This window comes from Ahaetulla prasina, chromosome 1 (genome assembly GCF_028640845.1).
Source record: "Ahaetulla prasina isolate Xishuangbanna chromosome 1, ASM2864084v1, whole genome shotgun sequence".
NCBI classification, from domain to species: Eukaryota; Metazoa; Chordata; class Lepidosauria; order Squamata; family Colubridae; genus Ahaetulla; species Ahaetulla prasina.
In genome coordinates, this window is record NC_080539.1 from 258976210 (window position 1) to 258996466 (window position 20257).

The 20257-nt window shown below is 36.0% G+C and overlaps 1 protein-coding gene across 1 annotated transcript in view; it reads left to right on the forward strand.

Moving 5' to 3' along the window:
- Nucleotides 1-570: 570 nt before the first annotated feature.
- Nucleotides 571-20257, forward strand: part of PTDSS2 (phosphatidylserine synthase 2) — a 39142-nt gene continuing 19455 nt past the window's right edge. Inside the window, exons 1-4 of the mRNA XM_058159175.1 lie at nucleotides 571-999; nucleotides 8832-8933; nucleotides 16648-16730; nucleotides 18663-18730. Coding sequence (XP_058015158.1) covers nucleotides 746-999; nucleotides 8832-8933; nucleotides 16648-16730; nucleotides 18663-18730 — 507 coding nt within the window. The 5' untranslated portion in view covers nucleotides 571-745. The remainder of the gene's footprint in view (nucleotides 1000-8831; nucleotides 8934-16647; nucleotides 16731-18662; nucleotides 18731-20257) is intronic.

Genomic DNA, 20257 nt, shown 5'->3' on the forward strand with positions numbered 1-20257 from the left:
CTTTCCAAAAACCTGAAGTGGTCATTTGCAAAGAGCTTTTTAAATTAGGCATGGAGCCAATAAAGGCTTGCTTGAAATGCTGGCTCCCCTGGCTACTATTCTTCGACGACAGGAACGTACACTCTGCCCCCCCTTTCCCCGTCTTTGTTTAACTAAGCTGCAATTTTTAGTCTATTTTCTGTGTTGAGACACAGTAACCCTCTGTATAATGCATTTACTGCACTTTTATATCTGGATTTACTTAACGCACGTAAGTAAAAACCGTACCGAATTCACCAACAAAGCCCTCAACTATCTAAAAATGTTTCGTCAGCCAACCAAATCATTAAGGAAACGTTCCATCCCGACGCCTTTCTTTTCTATGTAAACCTCCCTGCGTTGCTTTGCTGCAACTGAACTTCTATTGTCTACGCTAGAAGCTTGTCCTGCCAACGTTCCCGCCTCCGAAGCTTTGCTGGACTGTGCCTCCTCGAGCCAAGAAAAAAAAAGAGAGAGAGAATATATAAGAGGGGTTCGGTACGCGCATGCGCCCCGCAGGCTTAGCCGCTCACGTCTCCTCCGAGAGGAGTCCCGCCCCTCAACCTCGTCCCACGCAGGGTCACGAGCGAGTGCTGAAAAGGCGCTGGAACAAGAGCTGCTTGTGTTGGTTCTTCTGGGCTTCGCATGGGGCGGGCGGAGGGATCGGCAGGGCGCGCGCCGAGCATCGCTTAAGCCTCGCGAGTCGCGAGTCGCGGTCGCTCTCGGGATGAGGCGCGGGGAGCGGCGGGGTCACGGAGGCGCCTCCGGCAAAGCGGCACTGGAGGAAGGGCAGCCGCCGCCGCCGCCGCCGCCCCCCCCGAACGGCGCTTCTCTGCCGGTTGGAGAGGGGCCGCGCGGGGACTCGCCACCAGTGGCAGCAGCTACATCGGCGGCAGCGCCAAACGCCGCTGTCGTCACTCATGGCGACCGGCGCAGCACTGAGTCCGAAGTGTACGACGACGGGACCAACACCTTCTTCTGGTGAGAGGGGCGATCGTGCTTGGCCGAGCTCCCCTTCTGCCTGCCTGCCTGTTCACTCTCTGCAGGCAGAACGAGCGCTTAGGTGCATCTGGACCCTGTGCATAAAAATAAGAGGGTGGCTGAATCTGGAGGGGAAGGGTTGCAGGGCGCTGATGCTGAAGGTGACAGCAGCAGCAGCAGAGGCGAGGGCTGGATAAGAATTTAGAGCTAGCACTCGCTTCTAGTTAGGTCTAGGCTGATCTTTGATAGCTGTGTGTATGTGGGCCCTCTGCGAGAGATGGTACAGCACGTTCTTGGTTTCAGGACAGACCTTTCCAAATTGCTCCTCCCCTGCTCTTTGTGCTGACTTGGCTCCATGGCTATTGCTGTCTCGGATGTGATTTTTCATCACTGGCTATCACAGATGTAAACAAGCTTTCAGTTACTAACTAGGCAAGGGTCATCCTTTCGGAGGTGCTTCCTTACCAGATTCTCCAATGCCTTTGACAATGACAGACCTGCTAAGGTATTGGAAAAGTTCTTAAACATTCAGGGAGCTATTCAGAGATGTATCTGCTTTGAAAGTAGCCCATATAGGTAGGTAGGTAGGTAGGTAGGTAGGTAGGTAGGTAGGTAGGTATATGTATATATCACAGTCAAGCATCAAAAGTTGACCATGGGAAATATTTTATGACGCTTGGTATTATGCCATAAGAAGATTTATGATCATTTTAATTTCATAAAATGTTTTATAAAGTTTGCCAAAGTTCGATTCCAGGGGAATCAAGGGTCCCAGATTTTGGATACATTCTGGAAGTTAATAAATTTGTGGTACATTGGTTGAAAAAAAAAATGATGTACACTTTTACCCAGTTAAAGGTTATGAATCCAAAGGATATAGTATATATAGCCTATTATTGAACTTAATTCTGCTAAAGACCAAGTCAACAGTTTAATCAGGAAAACTGATTAAGACTGCTTTGTAGACTATTTTCACAATTTTCCCTCCTCTTTTTATCTGATGCCTTGCCCCTGAATCTGTTGAGACTATCATTAGAAATCAGTGGAGATAGTGGTCAACATCAGTATCTGAGATTAAACATGTTGGGGATAAACACATATCCACCATCTGACAAATAAACTTTAAAAAATAAAACTTTAAAAAAACAATGAAGAAAGACTTTAAAACTTTAAAAAACTTTAAAACAAACTCAAAAGGCAGACTTGGACTAGATCTTTTTCTGTGGTCATTTTTCTGTTCAGTTTATAAATGGATAGTGCAAAATATAATAAAAGCTTAGGGAAATAAGACAATTTATTCTGCATCAATAAAGGGGCATTTGGACTGCATTCCTTAACTATGCTTAAATTCATACCTTTCTTTTTTCAGAATACTGGTAGTCCTTGACTTACAAATGGTCACTTTGTGTCTGTTCAAAATTACAATGGACACCCCCTCCCCACATATGGTACTGGTTCCAAAGTTCTGATATCTGCCCTCCAGTCTGTGGTCACGTGACTGCATTTCAGGCACTCGGCAACTGGCCCAAATTTATGGCTGTTTGCAGGATCCCGCAGTTATCTGACCACAGTTTACAACATTTTTGCCGAAATCTAGCACTTCTAGTTTTTGCCAAAAACACCCCATAGTGAACTGTGGTTGACTTGACTGTGGTGATTTGCTTACTGACCACCACAAAAAAGATCATAAAATCAGATTGGTCATGTGGGTGACCCACTTTACGATTCTCACAACCTATAACCATAATGGGCAAGCTCCATTATGGTCATAAATTAAGGGCTATCTATATTTTCCTTGATTGTTAGAGAAAAGGAAATATCTTTTTATATTCTTTGTTCTTTTTTAATAGTTTCTGTTAGTTCTCCAAATTCTTTCATATTATTCTGGCACTTACCCAGTTTGTACAGATTTTCTACATTAATTGTCTATTTTTAGAAAGCAATGGGAGAAGATTGTAAAATCATTTTGTACTTTAGCAGCATTAGAAAGTGGTATAGAATGCTTATAGAGCATGCAAAGAAATGGAACTGTACCAAAAGAAAAGATTGACAAAGGCACTTTATTATTTTAAAATAATCCCTGAAGAAAGTGCATAAGAACACTACATGAGATAACAGCCTAGTGAGCTATAGTAAATTTCTGCTATTTCTTCCTTACAGCTTTTATTTTAGCTGATGTTTTAAAATCCTTGTTGCCCATAAGAAAAATGACATTAGTGACATCTCCATTGGTTAAAAATAGTATTTACAACTGCACTTGTAGATCCTTAAATAAAAAGCAATCTTGAATTTTACAGTAAATAATTTATGTCAATCATATATTTGGGCATTAGCTATATGGACTGCATCCAGAATATTCTTTCTCTAATTAGAAAGGCATAAATCTGTGTGGATTGTGCTGTTGTGCCCTTATTTCCCACCTAACTGACTTTACCTATCTGTGCCATTGACAAAGAAGAAAACAAAATAGTTGTAGACTTAAAAAATGTAGGGGGCAAATTCTCTGGCTCTTTAAAAAAAAAACTTGGCAAAGAGAAAAACGTGAACTGGCTTTGTATGACTTGAACTTTGTGAATTTGGCAGCAAGAGGGATACGTTGATACTCAGCAACAAATTTAGAGAGCAGTTAGCAACTTCCTAGAAGTTGTTGCATTCCAGCATAGTACCTGAGAATTCACTGCCCCAGTATTCAGTGCTCTGCAATTTAGGGAACACCATATTTCATCATAGGTTCAGGAAGCACTTTACAGAGTACATTAGGAACAACTGTGGTATAAAAATAGTGATCTAGTAACTGGATCTTACTGATATTTTGGATTATGCCATGTTTTAAATGGAGTGTGGGTGAAATTGCCAGTTCTTCCAATAGTACTCAGTTTATAAACTTATGCTAAGCTAGTTGTTTTTTGGGGGTTTTTTTGGTAACACTTCATAATATTGTAATTATTCATCTTGGAAATAAGTGTACATTGTGTTACTTCCCTCCCCCCCCCTCCCCCAGTTAAATTTCAAAGAAGTTTCCATTTGTGTCTTTTATTTTTGTTGTTCCTATTTAGTCTTAGTTATTCTTATATTTGGCTAAACATTTAAGAATGGATGTTCCTACATTTTTAGTAGTTAGAGTTATGGTCATTATGGAAAAAACAAGTACAATAGTAAAGATCTAATTTACTTCATGCTAGTAAACCGGAGTACTTTAGTGGAATAATTTATTGATTGTAATTAAAATATCTTTAAGTGTTGCCATAAACTAGCAAAAACTCCCTTAATTTTTTTGTTAATTTTTGCAGCTGATGCAATTAATTCTATTTACCATCAAATCACTACAGATGCTTAGCAGTTTACAAAACAGAAGCAATCATTTCAGTTAAAGCATCTATGATAGATACAAATAAAACAACCAATAACTAAGTCACAACAATATAATAGTGTGGTGGAATCTGGAACTGAAGTCCCCCCTAAACTTGCAGTGCTTATCTAGTAGTTCCTGTGGTAAGTATACTAGTCTGGTGAGATTCCTGTCAATAGGCGAGTAGCAATAAATTACCACTCTGATCAACTCCTTGTGTCATTTCTGATCCCTTGCACCTGACTAAGGGTAACAACAATAAAAATAATAAAATAAAACAAATCATAGGAAAACCAAATTAAATAATATTAAAAATTAAAGTAATGTAGTTAAAAGTGTTAACAAACTATTCAACCAAATACTTTTCAGGAAAAAAAAATCTTCAATAGCTTCCAGAACATTGTAAGAGATGGACTAAGCTTTAATTCTAAGGAAATTGTATCCTACAAGACCTGAGTAGCAACTGAGAAGCAATCTCTCCTGGCCGCCATTCCCCTTACAGCAGGGATCCCCAATCCCTGGGCCATGGATTGGTATCACTCTGTGGCTTGTTACGGTCAGGCGAGTGAGCAGTCTCCCCCCTGGAAGCCCCACTCCCTGGGTTTGTGTAAAAATTGTCTCCCACGAAACCGGTCCTTGGTACCAAAACAGTTGGGGGCGGCTGCCAGTACTTAACAAAAGTGATGTATGACCAAAAGCTTCTCCTGGGAAGAATGTAATAGATGGGCTTACTCAGGTTGGAGAAAGCAGTCCTGTAAGAAGCTAGGCACTAGGCAAGCTAATTTATAATACTGATTACCGGTATATAATTACAGATGTAAAGTGTGACTTTCAGAAAATATGTAGGTTTTTTTTTTTATAAAAAAGTTTTATTTTTACATTTATATCCAACAACTCATCCAATGTACAGTCATATACAATTAGTTGGGCTTGCCCAGTCACCACCCCCTCCTTTTAACTCTCTTCCCTCTTCTACCTTCTTCTACTTTCCAGAGCTTCCTCCCCTTCTCTTATCTACATCCTCTCCTCCCTCCACCCTACACCTTCCTTCTCCCTCTTCTACCCCTCTTCCTTCATCTTCTCCCTCTTCTACCCCTCTTCTCCTCTTTCCTACCTCCTACTCTCTCCTCCTTTCTCCCTCCCCACCATTCTAAAATGGTAGCTGGGCAGACCTGACCCTACATTAATTATATTTATACATCTTCAATAATCCCTGTACCATTACTCCATCCTCTACCCTCATCCCCCACCAGTTCCCCTCCCCCTTACCCCCCACCCCGACTTCCCAGAACAAAATGCAGGGTATCAAAACTAACAATCATAATCCAAAATAAATCTTAAATTATAATCTCTAGTCACTCCACACATAATCACACTCTCAATTCCCCTCTCCTTCAAAAATATATCTAATACAAAATATTTCCTAAATTTACTCATTTGCTCAAAAAACAAAAAAAAGGAAATATGTAGGTATTAATGTTTATTGAAATAAGGAGAAACTCTTTAAAGGCTAATAATAGACACATTTTAAATTAACTCCAGTTCATGAAATACAATCTAATTATAATGCTATCTTCCATTTCAAGGTGGGGGGGAAGTAAATATTTGATCTAAATGTCCATGGAATAGAAGAGGCTGTCTTCTAAGTAATGCTTCATTCATGTTGTATTTATATTTGAAGAAGGAGCAAGACTATTCCTATTGTCTCCTCTCTAAGTATGGTCATGAAATATCAGGAATGAAAGTCTATGCTTTTACCTGAATGCATAGCATTTTCCCTTTTTTGCTTAAATTGTAGATCCAAGTGGTAATACGAATGCAGGTGCTGCAATCTACTTTCCATCATCACTCATAGAATATATACCTAAGGGTTTCTTGTGAAGAGGCTTTTCATCTAGTTTAGTTTAGTTAGTTTAGTTAGTTTAGTTATTTGAAGAAGGAGCAAGACTATTCCTATTGTCTCCTCTCTAAGTATGTACATGAAATAAAATACAGAGTATATACAATTAAAAGAAATTAAAAGAAACTATTAATAAATGGCCGATAATTTAAAAATTTAAAAAATTTACAAATGTTTAAAATCTCTAAAACCCCAATTTAAAATCACTATTTATGCCAGTATAAATATATATAATATTATAATATTATAATATTCAAGTAGATACAAAATTAAACTTAATAACTGTTCACTGTAGTAGTTAACAGCAGAAATACAACTTTCCAGAGGTAAAGTAATGCCCCCACTAGAAGAAGAAAATATGATTTATTTGAACATTAAATACATAAAATAATTTATCAATTGGTCAACAATTTCATATTGGAGTTTTTGACATTTTTGTTGAATTGCAACTCACAAACCATCAATGTTTGGTCTAGGACAATGTTTCTTAAAGTGTGCACTGAGGTAGCTACGGCCCTGGGAATCCCAGCTGATTGGAGGACTTGGATGCCCAGTTGAGGGTGGCAGTAGGAACAGGAGTCAGCAATTGTCCTGAGGGAGAACTGATGTATCCTGTAGCTACCAACTGGCCGGGTACATGGTCTAGCAACAATCTTGGCAGTTTCTTCCCTCTGTGTAGGACACGTGACTTGAATGTACTAATTTGATTTGATCATGGTGGCTGATGGCCTGAAGGGATGAGTTAGACTAGCAAGGATATTGAGGGTTTTGGACCATGCCTCCTGCCCCTGAGTGAGAGGCAGTGGCAGGAATGAGGCCTCTGGCCTATCAGGCCTATTGGATGTGATATTCTGTAGAGACCAGGTGAATATGGGGGCTAGAGGGAGGATTGAATAGGTCTGATGGTGTGGGTGAGGAATGGGAGGCACTGCTCAGGTTAGGCACTAAGTGGTTTTAAAAGCACTAGTAGTCTGGGTGGAGTCTAGTTCATCCCCAGGTATTTGTTGCTGGGTAGGGTAGACATCTTTAGCTTGGGGATGGGAAGAGATAGGAAGGATATGAGGGGGGTGCAGTTCTGGGTGTTACACATTTGCCCAAATTATACCACTTTAATATAAATCTTTTAAATAAGCATTCTATAAATGCATCAATTTTAATTTTTAATGTGAATATTGATACATATAGTCCATTCGTATAATCTTTCAGTATGGGTTGTACATTAAAGCTGCCATCATATTTCTAAGGCTTTATCAGAGGCTGTTGGCTGCCACATGGGTCTTCTGTTATTCTTTTAAGTTTTCCTCTGAGGAGATGAATGAATAACCATTTCCATCAGCTGAAATGTCAGATAACATTTTCTCAGTTATCATTTTGAAATTTAACATTCATGGTTGAACAATGAATGTATTGGGATCAGCTAAAATGAAAGGAAGGTATAAGCATTTATGTTTTCTAAAACATTTCATCGTAAAAGCAGGGGATGTAGGAAAAGCAATAAGTTCAAAAATTAGATCGGATGTTATAGCTTCAAGGGGCTTTTTTGTTATTTAGGCTTAGTTTTAAAGTGACATTTATAGGCACTGAGTCCTTTCTAGGTGGAAAGTTGTTGACCAAATTGGTGAATACTACTTAATGAACAGAGAAGACAAAATCTTTTATCATTCCTCTTAAATTAGAGAAGTCATCTCTGAATTTAGACAGATTTCACCACGTTTGGTTGGATATTTGGAAAAAAAAACACCAAAAATAAAGTGAAATCTAAAAAATATAAAAGTTCTATTGCTCTTGAAAAAAACTGCACCTCTGAAGGCTTTGAGAGCATTATGATTCTGCTTGATTCCTAGAAAACAGTTAGTGACAATCCCTATCTTTTTTATCAGCTTGTCAGATTCTGAATACATTTTGGTTCTGAAGGATTTTACTCCCCCCCCCCTTCGTTTTTACCTCAATGATTAGCTGCTGTTTTATCGACTGCTTTTGAAGATTTCTTTAAACTTCAGCTTACGTAAAACGTACAACTCTAAATGCACATAGTAAGTGAGTGAAAATGTATTTTTGATGCGGTTGCTGGTATTTCTCTTGTGAACCCCGTTTAAGGTGATGTTATTCTTTTCCTTGCTTGAGATTATCACCCCATACATTTTTCTGCTACATCTGTTGTTCAGGCTTGATTAGTCTCATTAAGTGAGTTGACATAGCCAACAACTCTTATTATAACAACAACTTTTTCAGTACTTGCAAGCTCTGGACAGTTCTCCCCATGGAAACTAGCATTTTCTTCAGGATCTTTCAAAAAAGATGTAAAACTCTCTTTTTGTAGACACTGATTTGTGACTCCTCTGAACTTGTATATGTAAGTAGTGAATTTGTATTACTTTGCCTTTTAAATGTTATATTAATACATTTTACATTACAGTTGTGTATGTACTTTGCCTTTTAAATGCTATATATTTTATATTAGGGCTGTGTGCTTACATATATATATACTTGCACACTTAAAGCTTTAATTTCTGCTGATAAAATAATAAGCCAACTATAAACAGTTTGTCAGAAAAAGATGATATTTTTTTCCCTTGTCAACAGGCAAGCTCACACGTTAACAGTCCTGTTTATCCTTACTTGCACCCTGGGCTATGTGACCTTGCTTGAAGAAACGCCACAGGACACAACCTATAACACAAAGAGGTAAATAATTTTTACAGAATACTGCAGCAAATGCAATGTTGCTCACTCATTAACTATTGTAGTTTGTTGGAATACCAATTTTTCAATTGCAGTTCTTTTGTACAGGTAGTCTTTGACTTACAACTATTCATTTAACGATTGTTTGAAGTTAACAACAGCACTGAAAGTAACTTATGTCAAGTCTTGCACTTATGACCATCAAAGCATCTACAGAATCACGTGATCAAAAATTGGGCTCTTTATGATGCTTGCAGTGTCCCAAGGTCATCTGATCACCATCAACCTTCCCAGCCAGCTTCCAGAATGAGAGAAGCAAGATTCACTTAACAGTCCTGTGATTTACTTAACAAATGCAGTAATTCACTGAACAACCATGGCAAAAAGGTGTAAAATTAGGAGCAACTCGCTTCACACTGCCTTGCTTGGTGATGGAAATTCTGGCCCCAATTGTGGTCATAAATTGAGGACTACCTGTATTTGGGATTTGATTTCTGCAACTGTCTGTTGCACTTTTAGTAGTTATTTCCTAGTCTCATTTGAAAAATACGTATAGTACATGATAAAAATATAATTTAAATGTTGCATATTGATTAATCCTGCTTTTTACAAGGTTTCACTTTATTAAATCACAGAGTAATTTGAATAACTCCAAAAATCATTCCAAGTTGAAAATGTTTTCTTACTATTTCTCTATTTGATGACAGTTTAATTGAACTTACAAAGATTGGTATCTAAGTAGCAGAGATGTATTTGGTTACCTCATGAATCAAATAGCATCTTTTAATATATCCTAGAGCAAATGTTTTGTTAAATTAGATTGGAAAATTAATGTATTCATACAAAATCAAGATTCATTCTACATGTAGTCTTAAACTTACAAGCAGTTGTTTAACGACTGTTCAAAGTTATAGCAGAATTGAAAAAAAGTTACTTAAGAAAGTTACTGTCCTCAAAATTACTACTGCCCCGTAGTCATATAATCACATTACAGATGATTAGCAACATTTACTGGATTCACACTTACAACCATGTAATTAGCTTAACGACCACATGATTTAGTCAATGACTATGGTGACTTGGTTTACAGATATTATAAAAATGGTTGTAAAATCAAGTCCGGTCATATGATGACTCAATTTATGACCATAATGACTTACAACCAAAATTCCGGGGTCAATTGAGGTCATACGTTGACAACAACTGTATAACTGCTTTCAGTGAAATAAAATATTGGACCACAACTGATTTCTTTCTGTAAGCTCAAAACTACTGAATGCCAGAGTATAACATACTGAGGAAAAAAACCTTGCTATTGTGAATCTGATAGTTGTGAGTAGTAGGGTATTGTAGAGTTGAAATGGAATATAAACAAACAAAGATTAATTATTTCATCAGTTGAACACCTGTCTAGTATAGTCACTCCTCTGCTCTTTTCTCCCAGGGATATATTAGGGCCATAATTATTTGTGAAAAGGTAGAAGGGTATTTTGTGAACTCCTTGTTGAAAGGTAGCACATATACATTAAGTAGGTGACAAATTAGTTATATAAAGCAGACATACACTTTGAAATTGAACTTTCATCTGCTAGTTTACGTGGCAATTCATTGGAATAGCCTGCCAACTGAATTATTGCTAGATTTTTGACTAGTATAATTCTGGAGGCAAAAATGTACTAAAATAGTTATAGGTATCATATCTGTCTGACTCATTAGCACTTAGAACGATTAGGGTTCATAGCTTAGTTTGAATTACTATATCTGAGTTTAATGTGCCTGAATATGACTTTTGCCCTATTGCTTCTCCTTCTGTGACACGAACTATCTGTAAAACAGTCACTAGTTTTGCAATAAGATAGAATATTAAACTCAGTGAGTGATGTTGGATTAATCTGTTTCTTAGCCTAATTTATCTCATGGGTTGTTATTTAGGGAGGTTAAAGGATTATATATAAATTAAAATTAAAGGATACAATGCCATGTATGTAGCTTTGAGTTCATTGAAAAAAGGCAGGATATGAATGTAATAAATAGTAGTTTATCAAATAATCATTTGACTGCTGAGATGTGCGTTGTTTTTCTGAGGAATCATAGGATGGGGAAAGTTTTATATATGTCTGAGAACTAATGGGATCTTTGGATGAAAATAATCCCTAATGCTAAACTCCGGGATGTAATCAAATATATCTACCTATTAATTAACTTAAGGAGATACAGTTATAATTTCTTGGTCTTTCAATTCGTTTGTTATTCTTTTTTTAAAAAAATATATATCCATAAAATCCCTGTTTATGGGAAAGAATAAATTAGACAGCCAGTTTGCTCTAGTGATTAAGGCATCAGGTTAGAAACCAGGAAGACTGTCAATTCTAATCCTGCTTTAGCATGAAAGCCATCTGGGTGACTTTGGGCCAGTCACTCTCTTAACCCAACTCACCTCCTAGGATTATTGTTGTGGAGAAAATAGGAGAAGGAAGGAGTATTAGGCATGTTTGCCATTCTGACTTATTTATAAAAATAATAATGGCAAAATATAAATAAGATCTGAATCAGGCAAGTGTTGTTTATAAGTTTTTATGGCTGCTGGATTTTTATCCTCATTATTGCAGTCAGCACAACAAGTGTTTTATGCTGCTTTCTAAATCATATAAATTTGATTTTGATCAGTGTGCACAATAATTCAAATTTGCAGATATTACTCAAAAGGCAAGCAAATTGCCCATTGGAAAGCTACAGATAGCGAGGATTTATGGCAAGTTACATGAGCTACAGATCATTTTCACATATTATATCCTACAGTTTATTAAACAGAGTGACTGCAAACATAGTAACTTTTTGCCTTCTGATCAATTAATTCTGCTATATATAAAATTGTTCAGTGTCCCAACTCCCAATAGGTGTGGGTGGGGAGAGATCATTTCTGTCTCTGTGTTGAGCTGTCTATGAGATTGGGGATGAGAATTTGCCCTTTTCTCAGATTTGGAAAGGGAGAAGATGTGAAATATTAATTTTTGCTGACAGCATGTAACCTCAGTGAAATTCAGTAATCCACTATCAAAATATCAAGGGGCAGCTTTATCTGTCATGTATAATGTAGAGAATGAACATTTTTAGTGATCCAATAAAACAAAAATTAAAATATGAGAATAGTTTTATTGCTTTTTAGAAAGAGAAACCAGTTGTTTTGAATACTTCAGGAGTTATTACCTTAAAAGCAGTCTAACTTACTTTAGAGATTGTCCAGTTGGTATGTTGTCTATAGGTCTTTATTTCAACTTTTCTTAAAGAGCTGAACTAAATTGTGACTTCTCTCATGAGACTGAGTTGTTGTTTTCTTTGAGAAGCTTCTCTTCACTCAGTGAACTTTTAAATAGTCATTAAACTTAAACAAATAGGAGGAAAAATAGTATCATATATTGCTTAGAAGAGACATTAGCTTGATCCACTTAAAACTGGCTTCAGAACACACTATGTGGTTGTGACGACTTAATTGTAAAATAATTTTTATTTGGGTGTTTTTCAGTATCTCAGTGACCATGGTATCTTTCTAGATTACCTAAATTTCTGGGAATAGGAGACACATTTTTGCAGTTCTATGTCTTAGGTAATTTCAAATGGTGTCATTTGGATATAGTTGCTTCTTGAAATGAGAGCTGTTAATATATTGTCCCCCAGGACTCCATTTTGTCTCCAGTGCTTTTCAGTATCTGCATGATAGAAAAAAACATCAGGAAACATAGAGCTGAGTTTTATTAGTTGTACTGAATCCACCTAATGATGTGAGTCACACTTTCCTTGAATCAGCTGCATGTTCTGAAGTGGAATCTCTGATATCCAATTTGAAATAATAACCAAGCTCACTCTTCATCAAGTTTGCTTGTGTCAATTGCATCCCTTCCTGGAAGACACTATTACACTATTTAAATAATTTTGCATGTACCAATAAACTCCAGTCTCTAGTATTGTAACGTGGTCTGTGTAGGAATATCTACATTTGTAGTATAGCATATTCCATTAGTATAGAAGAAGTCAAAGAGACCATGTTACACCTGCACTAAGTCATTTTCTGACCTCCATATTTTTAAATTAATGCAAAATATTATTTTTAAACTCGTATCTTTTGACTACTTGAGAGAATGTCTTTTTCGATATGATCCCACCTGCTCATTGAGAGGTTTCACTATAGTTCCTCTGGTCTTATCTCATGGTGAGTTAGAATCAGGCCTTCGGTATACGTTCCATTTCTTTGGAATATAATTCCTGTTAAGTGGTGTAAGTACTTGTAAGGATACTTTTTAAAGCAGACTTTTAATTATTGGATTTAATTAGTTTTAGGGTTTTTTTAAATTGTGTTTTTTGTTATCTCAGATTTTATAACAACCACCAAGCAATGAGCAGTTGTACAATATTATACATGATGAACTTGTTAATGTTTGGACATGGAGATGCCAGTTATGCTGTGAAAGTTTGTCTCCCTTTTCAGGTGAACATAGAATACTGATATGGAAAACTGAATACAGCTCTTCCAGGAGGTTGATATTCTTGTCTAGACAAAAATAAACCTAAAAAGGGTCATAAAGTTCTTATGAGGCAATCCCATTCTCCAGTATATACAACTGCTTAACGTTATTGTGGAATTGATAGTTTCACAATGCAGCAGTTCAACTTGTGATGGCAATAGTGATCTCTTCTAGGAGATCAAGATGCTAATATTTCCATGGGTTGAAATGAAAAAACAGCCACTTGCTTTCCAGTCTCTGGAAAAGGAGACATGGCTATTCTAGGAGCAGAGCATTCTAGTTCAGATTGGCAGTGTCTCAACACACAGAACTACTTTTTCCCATTCTAGCCTTGGCAGAGGAGAAGATTAGGAAGCAGATTAGGAAGCAGATCCTCTGCACCTTTTCGCGCCTGAACCTTGGATAAGAATTAAATAGAATTTTATTGGCCAAGTGTGATTGGACACACAAGGAATTTGTTTTGGTGCATATGCTCTCAGTGTACAAGGAAAACACATGTGGAGAAGCAGATTGCCTGGTCCCCAGGTTTCTACCCTTAGGCCTTGGCCTTCTCTCAGTTGTTCAATTGAAGTCATCCAGCTGGTAGCCTTTCAGACAGAATGACTTTATTTAGTTTTTTTGTCCCCTTAATCCCAGAGCCTAATGTGGGGAGCATCAGCTTCAAAGAGAAGAATGGGCTATTGTCCTTTGGCAGCATCTTATCACAAATCTTCCTGAATCTAGGGGTCAAAATTCCTTCTTCTAAGATAAAGGGCTCTTTTCCACTGCCATGATTTTTGTTTCCTTGTTAAGGTTTGTTAATGCTGCCCAACTGCAGAAAGATGTTAGTGTATTCTCCTATCCTTAAAAAAAAATAGGTCAATACTAACAGCATTGCCCCCAGCTTCCTAGATTGCTTAATCAAAGGTTTGAATAATGCTCTGTTCTAACAAGTCAGCCTACGTGTTTTTTTAGGAAACTGTAATTTTAAAACAGGAAAGGTGACTTACATCCGGTCTTGGTGATTTAATTCACCTTGATTGAAATTAGCCCATTTTCCTGCTCAGTAATTATAGTTGTATTTGGGAGTTTGTCTGGTAGATTTAATTCAAAGGTTATCTTATTTTGAGAACAAAGTCTGAGGGACACAAGTAAATTTCTTAAATAAAAAAAATCCTAATAAACTTTATCTGCTTTAGATCCCTGTTTCTGTATAGTAATCTGCATAAGAGTTAGTTCAAGTGAGAGGAATTTCTTTGCATATTTGTTGTTGTTAGTTGCGAAGTCGTGTTTGACCCATCGCAACCCCATAGACAACGTTCCTCTTTTTTGCATATAGTATTAGAATACACTATAGTATATATGCAGCTTGATGGCATATAATTAATCAGTAAACCAATCAAGACAGACAGCATTGCCACTCTAGGTATTTAAGAAGTGAGTGCAGATTGTGCGTGTTAATTCCTTTTAATAAAATGTATTAGTTGGAAAAGATCTTATCAGATTTCTGAATTTCTGCAAATATCTCTCAGAAAATTTCCCTCTTACTGATATGGCTAGCCTAGAAATAAAAGCCATCAGACTAATTACTTGAAGTATCCACTTTTAAGTTGAATGTGTAAGATTTGGCCCTCTTTCCCCTTTTTGAAAAAATATGTCTGTTTTGTATAAATGAGTTTGGATTTAACAGAGTAAGAGTTATATTTTAATTTGGTTAAATTGAATTATTTGTTGGTTAGATTTATTGGTTATTTCCGGGCTTCAAGATTTTGTCAGATTATGATGGACAAATAGATCATAGTCTGTTGGTAGATTTCTTGGTCATCTGTATTAGTTTCTCAAGGATTTTCAAATTCTAATAGAACTAGTGAAAAGACTTTTCTCCCTGCCTAAACTGGGTTGTGTATGAAAGAATGCTTATTTGGCCAAGTCTATAAACTCATCTCTGAGACTGAAAAGAATTCCTGTGTTTCCACCATTTAATTTGGTTCTAGTTAGTCCGTTCTATAAAAATAGAATAGAATTGTAGAAAAATGGTTATGTAGCTATCAAATCCAATGGCTGCTAGATATAAAACATTGCAAACTAAGGTTTGCCAGTGTCTTAACCAAACTTCATGATACTTCATCAAGCCTGGACTGCTTTAAAGGTTTCATTCGTTCAGTAATAAATTTTATCATGGTTCAAAAATACCCACCATGTTAACTCTTAAGTCAAACAGAAAACGAAAATAATACTGATATATTGACTATATCAAGAATGCATGTAAACAAACCCACTAATTCTATAAAAATTAGAGCCCACTGATCTTTCTTTCTTTCTTTCTTTCTTTCTTTCTTTCTTTCTTTCTTTCTTTCTTTCTTTCTCAGCCTTTTATTATTTTTACAAATAACTCAAGGCGGTGAACCTATCCAACACATCTTCTTCTCTTATTTTCCCCACAACAACAACCTGGGAGGTGGGTTGGGCTGACAGAGAGTGACTGGCCCAATGTCACCCAGCTGGCTTTCATGTCAGGCTTTAAATGCTGCTGTACAGAATTGTCTGTTATGTGTAAAGTATATCTATCTATAGTAAGATGACACTGTAATTGTTTGGAGAACCTGAAAGATTTTATTTTAAAAAACAGAACTAACTTACTCTGCATGTTTTTGTAATATTCTTAATAAATAAGATGTAGCTAGCTGTTTTGTTTGCACCTGACTCACATGGTATGCTTCTTCCTCATAGGAAATCTTAATAAATCTACCAAGACAGATGGCCATACCATATATTAAAGGGAAACCAAGAGAGGCCCCTCCAATATTTAAAGTAATTCCAAAATAGCAAGATATCTATTTGTGAGACTTAATGTCACTGGAAAAGAGGTTTAAATGGTTTTATAATCTATGATATGTCCATAACTCATTATTTAAGAATCTCTATAGTTCATTTAAATTTCATTGATACCAGAAATACCTATATGATAGCAATTAGTCCAGTGAGGCTAATTAGTCCAGATAGCAATTAGTCCAGTCCAACTGATTTTTGTCAAGGTTCATTTAAGTAGCCAAGCCTCATGGGTAAAACATCCATTTTAGTCCAATCACTAGCCAAGATAAAATTAATAGTCGTATCTCCTAATTTTATATTACATGAACAGTCAATATGTTAAATTGACTGTAAGCAAGTTATTGTTACAATATACTGAGGGCTGTTTTGTTCTTAATATTTTCCAGAGGTATTGTAGCCAGCATTTTAGTTTTTTTGTGTTTTGGAGTCACTCAAGCAAAAGATGGTCCATTTTCAAGACCCCATCCAGGTAATCCAAATAGCTCATAGCATTAAAATAGACTGATAAATGTAAAATTTGAAAATTGTCATTTTTAATACTATCTATCAAGATTTCCTTAACAAAATCTGTCATAGCATTTTGAAAGTCCTAATCTGATCACTGTCCATACTAACCATGTATTTATTTGTATATATTCTGTGTGCTTAACATTATGTAAATTTTCCAATTTCCTGCTTAGTTTTACAACATATTTAAAAGAATATATAAGTAACATTTAAGATAAAAATCTTGTTATCAAAAAATTTAGAGCTTTATCTAATATTATACATTACCCATATGTATATGAAAGCTTCTCCTTACCATTCTTAATGAAAATAATAGAATAGATGATACATGAGGAAATGGTTATTGCAAATAAATGAGTGCTGGACACTGTAATGAATGTTGTAAAAATGACCTGAGTTTGGTGAGTTTGTCATGAAATTGCTAATAGAAGATATACTGTATGTTTCATGAGTAGTTCATATGAACACTTGTAAGTACTTCTAGGGGTGTGAAGTCTCTAGTTCATTGCTTGTCAGCTTTCCCACGTTGAAGTGGTCCAACCAGTTTTTGGAGGAGTTTTTCCCCCACTATACCACAAGCATTACTATTCTTGTCAGGGAAGGATATTTCAATAAGCATGTGTCCTGGTGAAACAATCAAAGCCATGATCATTTTAAAAATACACATAGCCATTCTAATAGAAGTGTTCATATTTCAAAAAACTTTTATATACGTATTTCTCTGTAGCTAAATAGCATTAGGAACATCTTCATAATGGAAGGTATAAAATCGAAACAATTTTAAAAATGCAACATGTCTAATTAGAATTAATTTTAATGGCAATAAGGAAGTAGGGTTTTTTAAAATAATGCTTAGATACTATAAAGTACATTTTTCCTTTACAGTCGTCTGTGCCAGTAATCTATTCATGAAATAACAGATGTAGTAATTAAAATAATAAATACATATTTCAACTATTATTATTTTGAATGGAACTTCTGAAACTCACATCTGTAAACTGCTATTCCTTAAAGTACTTGCAAATTCTAATTTATCAGTGTGAATAATTTTGAGAAAATATTCTAAGTAATTCTGGGGCTACTTTCTTTTAGTTTGGTTCAGCCTTTCTTTATTTTGATCAATATGACCAACAAATCAATCTTACCTGACTAAATAAGATGTGTTTTCTTGATAGCAAAATAGAATAAGAATAAGCAGCACAAGGTGCTGCTTGTTTAATTTCTGGTATTTTCAGAATGCCCTTTTATTAATTCTTGGAATTTTTATTTGCTGACACTTACCCTGATCTGTAATTTCCTTGATTTTAAACCTTTCCATTTTGAAATGATGATCTGATATGAAACTGAATAAGTGAGATATGCCACATAGATGAAGTCAGATTTATTTTCACTTTCAATTCACAGCTGTTTTATAAGATATAATTTGTAATGTAAGAATGCAATGTTCTGTACACATTAGCCAAGTTGCAAGGGTGTTTTGTCCTACTTTGAACCTTGTTTCATTTTTATTAATAATTTTAAAAATACGGAATAAAACTGCAGTTGGATGTAGAACAAAAAGCTAAGGGAAGGAGCCCATTAAAATTTAATTCATAAGAATTGATTAAAGTACTCCATAGTATTTTGCTGCCCCAAGTCTCTTTTTCGGAATGAGTGGATTGTAAGCCCTCAAAATATGGATGAATTTTCTCTGTAACTGATTTCATGAACCTTTTCCAGTTAGACATTTGGGCCTTCTGCATTTTTATTTTTAACTTTGTAGACTTCCTTCAAAGCATATACAATTCCATACAAACAAAGCTTCTTATTATTCCTAAAGATTCTACAGTATATGTACTAGTTTAGCCTTATGTCCAACTGTAATATATCTACATTTGTTAATTTGTTCTACTAGCTTACTGGAGGTTTTGGCTATGCGTCAGTGTTGTCTATGAGCTTTTTCTCATCTTCATACTTTTTCAGGTAAGGAATTTAAAGTTTGTATTTTAAAGAAAATCTTAGAGATAAAAAGTAGAGATCGTAATCATCAGCATCTGAAATCATCAGCATCATAAAAGCATATTGCATACAAATGCATAAGTGACATCATTTCAAAAGTCCCTCTGACTATTATTATTATAATACCCCTCCCCCTGTTAATATATTTTGGTTAACTCAAGTAAACATACCTAATACTCTTTTCTCCACAACATACCTGTGACAGAGTGACTGGCCCCAAAGTCACCCAGCCCGCTTTCATATCTAAGGCAGACTTAGAACTGCCTTAGCAATCTCCTGATTTTGAGGCCAGCACCTTCACCATTACACCAAACTGGCTTTCTAGTATATTATATACAGTATATTATATACAGTACATTATCTAATGCATCTTTCCCCAACCTGAGCATCCTGCACATTTCAACTCCCAGAATTTTCAGCAGTGGGTTTGATTTAATCTGTTTGGCAGTAACTCTGCAGGATCTTGAATTGAAGTATTTCTCATCATATCTACTGAACTTTCTGTGAGTGAAGATTCCATTGATTTAATCTGGACCTTCTACAGAAAAATGGCCCTTCCTCTTTACAATGCAAGAATCAAAATTTCCTTTTAACTCATTTGTTTTAGACATGTATGTAAACATTCAAGCAGCACTTCTAACTTATATCTTTCTTTGAAAAGTTTAAGATGGTTTGTTTTCCATACTGGGACAAACCTTTTAGCTAACAGGATAGTTGTTCTGCTGAAAATTTTTAGCCCTTTTTCCTGGTTTCAGTTCATCCTCAGAAGAAAGAAATTAGATCAATCTCAAATGGATAACTGCTAGTTTATTTATTTATTATTATTTATTTATTTATTTAATCGTATTTATATACCGCCCTATCTCCCAAGGGACTCAGGGCGGTTTACAGGCACTAAAAACAGATAAATAGAATATAAATACAATATAAAACATTTAAAAAACTTATTCTAAAGCCCGTCCAATTAAAAATAGAAATAAAACCCAATTTAAAACCCAAAATTTAAAATCTAGCTCAGTTCTGCACAATTAAATAAGTATGTTTTAAGCCCGCGGCGGAAGGTCCGAAGGTCCGAAAGCTGACGAAGTCCGGGGGGTAGATCGTTCCAGAGGGTGGGAGCCCCCACAGAGAAGGCCCTTCCCCTGGGCGTCGCCAGACGACATTGCCTCGCTGACGGCACCCTGAGGAGACCCTCTCTGTGAGAGCGCACGGGACGGTGGGAGGTATTCGGTCGCAGTAGGCAGTAGTTTCCCTCTCTTTTTCAAGCAAAAGCAATGGTAACCTTCATATAACTTTTTAACTGAGTCATGGATCAAATTAGTTTGTCATATGAATACCAAACCCCAGTCAAGATGGGGGGGTCATTTTAATTATGATACAGCTAATATTAATTTTTAATGAAACAATTATTCTTGGAAAGTTTGGAAAAGCAAAAGGCATATTTTCTTAGAGATGGCCATAATCTGTAGAAAACTGATTGTTACAAAAAAC